This window comes from Drosophila innubila, assembly GCF_004354385.1.
Source record: "Drosophila innubila isolate TH190305 chromosome 3R unlocalized genomic scaffold, UK_Dinn_1.0 2_E_3R, whole genome shotgun sequence".
NCBI classification, from domain to species: Eukaryota; Metazoa; Arthropoda; class Insecta; order Diptera; family Drosophilidae; genus Drosophila; species Drosophila innubila.
In genome coordinates this window covers 6,626,191-6,633,004 of record NW_022995380.1, presented here as the reverse complement: position 1 = coordinate 6,633,004, position 6,814 = coordinate 6,626,191, and the positions used below count along the sequence as shown (strand labels likewise).

At 34.7% G+C, this 6,814-nt stretch overlaps 1 protein-coding gene across 1 annotated transcript; it reads right to left on the bottom strand.

Annotated features, from left to right (window-relative positions):
* Positions 1-205: 205 nt before the first annotated feature.
* On the bottom strand, positions 206-4,863 carry LOC117792412 (homeobox protein Hox-A7). The gene is made up of 2 exons (XM_034632557.1): positions 4,401-4,863; positions 206-752 (listed from the first exon to the last, which is right to left on the bottom strand). Exons 1-2 carry the CDS (start codon positions 4,861-4,863, stop codon positions 265-267), a joined length of 951 nt encoding a protein of 316 aa, XP_034488448.1. The 3' UTR covers positions 206-264.
* Between the last annotated feature and the right edge of the window lie 1,951 nt (positions 4,864-6,814).

Below are 6,814 nucleotides of genomic sequence, written 5' to 3'. Positions count from 1 at the left end.
GGCCATGGCCGGAGAATTCTCGGAAAACACTTATATGTAACCTTGTTTGTGATTCAATTCAATAAATACAAATTGTACTTACTTTCTGGAATATTGGCTGAAGAAGCAGCTTACAGACAAATTTTTGATTTGAATTTAAGTGTTGATTTGTAATATTATTTAATATTTTGTTTGTAAGTTCTTGAAATAAAAGATTAGCTAAAAATAAATAAAAATTATTGAATTTATTTAAACTAACTATGTGTAATGAGCTAAATAATAAAATTAACTTATGACTGGATCTTCTGATCGCTCGGCATCATCCTCGTCATCGTCCTCTTCATCGTCTGACAGATACATGCGATCCTCATCATCGCTTTGAGCCTGCTGCATATTTCGGCCATTTCTGTTGGCCACATTCTGATTGCTCCCCGCTCCATAGGCGGAACTACTGCTGCTGGGCGTGGCTGCGGCATTGCCAGCTCCACTCCGTTTGGTTTGATTTGCACGCCTCCATTTGGCACGTCGATTCTGAAACCATGTTTTCACCTGGCGATCGGTCAGTTTCAGCTGCAGCGCCAAATGGCGACGCTCCTCTGGCGACAGATACTTGGAGCTGGAGAAACGATTTTCGAGATTTTTCGTCTGTTGCGATGTGAAACGAATTTGGCCTCCTTTGCGCTTAACCCCAAAGTTGGACATGTAGAAACTGGCCGCCGGATAAGCGGCATTGCAGTAAAGTGCCGCGGCAGCTGTTGCCGGATTGTTGAAACCTGGGAATAAAAATATAGTATGAAGGATTATATTTTTCTGCAGTCTTAACATAAATGCCATTTCTGGATTATTTATTTACGGTACAGTATAATACTATTTAAATTTGTGATGAATTTTGTTAATTTTCTTAAGACAATCAATATACGAAAATATATTTTTATTACTTTGGCAATGCTGTTTAAAGTATTTCCAAATTCAAACAATTTTTATGAACTAAAATGACAAATGATTGTAAATATACTCATAGCTTTTTTAATGTAAAATTTAAATGTTTTTTATTAAAAATTCAACTAATTTTTCATGTTTATATTAAAATCTAAAGATTTTTCCATAATATAAACAAACGCAAGTTTCATTATCTTTTAGATACTTTTCAGACTTTCAGATAATTAAACCTATTGCATTACCACATGCTCTTACATATTGAATTCGACTATTACGCTGTACTTTCATCCTAACTCCGTATTCCTGAGCTTACAAGTTCAAAATAAAAGTAAATGCAACTTTTATAAGTTCAAATCTCTTAAATACACAATTTCCCTTTAAACATATTTTGATATTTTTAACATGATGCTTTAAATATCTGCCTAAATCTGAACTTTTCCATAAATACCAAAAACTACAAGTATGACAACATGAAACCCCAAATGAAATGCCAAAGTCTCTCAGATACTGACATCATAACTACTCGTAATATTGCAAGTAAAAGTTCTGCTGCTCAATTCTGATTGGTCGAGTTGGATTGTGTGTCTCTTTTTGGCAGGCGTGTGTCAGTGGCTATCTCTGTATCGCTCTCTCATCTGCACATATTTCGTATGCATATCACGACAAATGTTAACGCCCATTCGGCGGGTTGTGGGCTGAGAGTTGGCGAACGGCAATCGAGTTGGAATCAATTGCCACAATTGTTATCAGTTAGCTGGTCAACAAGTAATTCGATTGTAGTATAGGTCTCTGCTCATAAAAAAAATGAGTGTCGAGTGGATCGAGTGATAAGGTTCGCAGTGCGAAACCACCAAACCACCGAATAACCACACTACTGCACCACTGAAGCTATTTGGCAGCGGAAATTCGCACTTAGTGGAACAATTCAAATTACGCTGATTTGTCATATTAATAAAAAAAAAAAAAGAACATTCGATTTATGGGGAAATGCGTTGAAATAACTGTTCATTCTGGGAGCGACTGACATCATGTATGAAATAATCAAAAAATCCAAGAATATAAAATAATTATAAATAAATGGCTCGCTATTCGTATCATAAAAATTAATAACGCTCGCGATTTAATGTCATAATTTAAATTGTACAAATACAATTATTAACGGTTATTTTTATTAAGTGGCGTATTGTGCGATAAGCCTCAAAATCGAATCTCCCCTCACTTCTCACCTCCACCAGTTTAAGTTTTATTTTACTTTTTTGTTTTCATTTTTGTTTTTTCTTTATTTTTTTGATTGTTGTACTTGAGAACAATTTGGTGTTAATCGTTCAAATATTGAATGAAGAGGCGACAACACCTGTACCCATCATAACCGACACTACTGAGGTGTCGAGTAGTGTTCCAATGCTCGACATCGGACGAGCTTATCTCAATCTGAATCGAATGGCAATTGTCGCCTGAAGATGATGGACAGCGCTTATTAATCGCCACTAATAGCATTTTTCGTTGAGATAAGCCTTAAAATATAATTGAAGATTGCTTAACGAACTTGGCATGCTCTTTACCCAAATCTGCTCTAGACTATTAAATGCCATGCTTTAACATTGGATATTTTATTGGATATTATATTAAAGTAAAACTTGAATTACAAAAATTAAAATCTTCTTTTTTTTAGTTTGTGTGTTTTTTTTTTCAATTCGATGAATACAAGTGTTTAGAAAGTTATAAACAAACGTTAGATTTAGTTTTAAAGTATAAATAATTTTTAATTCAATCATCATAATTGCTTCTTTCAGACACATTGAAATTGTTAAAATACTTTTCAGTTTAAAATTAGTTGTAGTTCAATAACTTAAAATTACGTTTAGCTTTAAAGTTTAAACTATAAAGGTATTATTTTATCAATCGGAATTTTTATAGCAAGATAGAAAACAACATTCAACTGTATTCTCACACTTCTTAGTAGTCAATTCTTAATTTTTATAGACTCAGGAATTAAGTAATGTAGCTTAAGAGAAATATAATCCATTTCCATGTACTAGTTTCTTTCCCATGTCGCAGACCTTACTTCAAAACCAACATACCTTTAACTCCAAGTCCCCAGCGTAGGCTCTCACCTAAATTTCAAATATTTGTCATTTTGATAAGAGCCCCCGAAAATAATGCGTGTGTTATGTGAGAACGACAGCGACTCGGGGTTCTGGGTTTTCGGTTATTGGGTATTTCATGGGATCGGACCATTGCTTAACTCTAATATACCATTTTTATGTAGGGGCTAATCTACCGTTACATTGCACTGGAAATGCACACAAGGGTGTAGGGGGAATATGGGAGGTGAGAAGAGATTTCAAGTGGCATTGGCGCCAACACTTGACTTTGACAAACATCAATGCACATTAATCATGTTGGGGATCACTGCATATTCAGTCTTGGAAATTGTTGGATGTAATATTTGAATATGGATATTCACATTAATGTTCATAGAACAAGGTCGTCATTCATTTAATTTTTTAGATTTACAGACGATCCCTAGAGCTTAAAATTTGTATATCAAGTTCATTGACTTTAATGCCGTTCTGTAGACTTATAAAATATCATACAGAGTAGAAAACTCTTCGGAAATAAACGTCGATACTCTAATTTAACAGAAGGAATATTATTTGATCAAAATAAAATCGCAATATTGAACCTATGAAGCTAAGAAACTATTAATTAATGAATGAGCTATGAAAAATCGTTCCCATTAGATACCAAGATATCTATAGCTTATAAATTAAAAAAAAAAATATATATATAAGATATAAAATCTGTTGTGATTTTAAAACTATCTTAAAAGTCTAAGCCCAGCCATCACATTTAAGCTCTTTTATATTCCTTTGATTCAAGTTATTTTCGAATATCATCAAATGATTAAATTTCAAAGTGCAAATCTTTTGTTGAACCTCTAGTTTGGACTTTTACCTATGAGTTGAGTACTTAATTAATAATGATTGTATTTATATCGCTCGTTCATTATGTATGACGCATCCGGTATTTCGTAACTATGCATGATCAAATGATACTTTTCGTTGACAGCATAATTAGCGCCATTAAAACATAGACTCTGATACTTTTATACAAGTAAATTACGTAATAAAATATATGAATGACATTATAGCTAATAAATCATTTTATATATTTCTCATAAGGATAATTGATGAAAATAGAAAGGTGTTGCTCAACGATTATTAATGAAACTCTCTTTTAATTTATGTTTAACTTTAAAAGAATAAAATTCGTTTTAATTTAATTTATGATAATGATGCAATGGGTAGTATCTCAATTTAATTAAAAAGTCCTAAAGAATACGAAATTGTGAACCAAATGCAATAATCCTTAAAACTACAGTCAGACAATATTGGGATAAAATGACATGCGCTCAAAGAAGCCTATAGCCCGGAATCCCGAATATATTTTTTCTTCATTATCTTAAATGAGTATCTCACCTTCACAATCTAGAAACGGGCTGTACTGATCACAATATGCGGCTGGTTGAGCGGCCGCTGCAGCTGCCACAGCCGCAGCTTGAAAGTGTGGCATAAAGAGAGAAGAATTCTTGTGTAGATTTAGCATTTGCTGATAGAATAAAGAGGCGGGATCTGAGTAAACTGGATTGAAGCGCAGTGTTGTCGGCGACAAAAGTGTTCCCGAGCTGGGCTCCAGATTCTTAAGAGCATATTGTGCAGCTAACGCCTCGCGGGATAAATCATAGATGGATGGTGAGGTAGATGTGGAGGCAAAGGCTGTTCCTGGACCAATGGATGGTGAGGTGCTAATGCCAGGACTTGACTGGGAACCATGGGATTGTGGTGTTTGTCTCTTGGTATCGTTAGCTTGTGACTTATGCTCCAATATGTTGTCAATGGAGAATGATGATTTGTTAGCTTTAATCGTATTGTTGTTATCCATATTTGTGGGCTGATCACACGACGATCCCAAGACGCGCCGGGAAACGTTAGCGAACTGAGGAAGGTAACGATGCGACTTCGACGGGCGCAGACGGTGAACTAATTGCTGGCTGGTCGCAGGGCTCAATAAATTGTACTAAATCAGATTTCACAGAATATAATAGATTGTACATATACATATAATGTTGTGCTAATGGGTAAGATATCTATATTAACAATAATATAACGGCGGTATATGTAGATATGAATGTACATAGATAATGAATGAGCTACTATCATCGATAAGGTCTTCACCGCTACCGTCGCCGTCGCCCCTCCACTATAACAGCCTGTCAACCAGGCGCTCCGATCCAGTACGATGGCTCTCCAAATTTCCAATTCCCAATTTCAAATCGGTTGGTTTGCTGTCAACGTCGACGTCTGCGTCGCTGGCGCTGTCGACGTCGCTGTCGTTGCAGCCCAATCGCCGATCCACCAGTCATATAAATCAAAACACTCCGGGCTTATTAAACACATTGCTAACAGCTACCCAGACAGCACTGGGTAACCGCTATATACGGAGAAGCTAGCGCCATCTCGCTCGCACAGTGTCGGTACTTTTGATCGAGTAATTGTTAATCACCCGCTTATCGGTATCGCTCGGACGTCGTTGTTGTCGTTTGAGTTGTTGCCGTTGTTGCTTCTCATCATCCTCGTCTTTCTCCACATTCCACTACTGTTCGCTTTATTCTCAATTCACTATGTATAGACTTAAGAATAGATGTTAAGTATATAAAATTTGGAATTTAATTGTATGAAATTTTTTCAATGGTTTTTGAAATATTTAATCTTAATAAATATCAAAAATATATCTTTATCGTAAAGAGTCCATAATTATTATTTTTAACAATTTTAATTGAATAAAAATATTTTCTAAAATAGGCATTTCTTTTGTTTTCTAAGTAATCTTTAAGACTGATTTGTGTAAATTTAAAAAAAAAATGTATATTATTATTAAGATATTCATTTTCTGCTTAATTGAATGTTTACTTTGTGTAGAGTATCTGCATATTATAAAATAAATAATCTTAATCAAATTAATAATATAATGTAATTTTTTTTAAACTGTTACATTTTTCTTATGTATTAAAATATTACTCAGTTTTCTATAGATCATAAACCATTTCTTTAAAATTAACATCCTTCAAGATATTTTTAACTGATTACACATACTTGAGGGTATCTGCTATTCAAACAACTAAATGCACAAACATTTCTACTCGTTTTCATTTATTGTAGTTGTAAACAAATTAAAATCACCAATAGGCTCTCACTGGCTTGCAGGAATCACCGCAGCCCCGCAAAACTTTCCGCCCCGCCGCGATCCAGAAATGTTGTCATCACCAACGCTTTGATTGAGTAATCGAGTTGGTGTTATGATTTGAGCCTCTGGTTACCATTTTTACCAATTTTTGGCCGTGGGGACTTTCGAAACAATTTATGCGTTTGTACAACTGATTTAACTGAGGTGAGGGCATTTTGGGGGGCTTGAGGAAGTAGCAGTCTGTTATCAGCCGTACTCGGGGTCCCCTTAAAGCCTTTGAGATGATGGATTACTTTTGATTTTGGGCAATGCGTATGCGATAAAATATACAAAATAAATGCGCCTAATTGTTGTTATTGTTGTTTACTTGGTACCTGAGTTTAATATTGTTTTCAGGTCGCCGTTATATCTTTTTAGATATACAAGTAATTTGGGGGTGCTTTCCAATAGTGAAAATTGATCTTTCGTAAGAGAGTTGGTTTCGATACAAATAGGTTTAACATAAATTGGGCTTATGAACTTACCTCTAACATGGAACAAATATGCATGAACATGCCTACGATTTATTCCGTCTATAGAGTGCATTTAAATTTTCTTTCTACGAAATATTCTTGATATTTATTGTTTCGATTGTACATGTTGGATCATT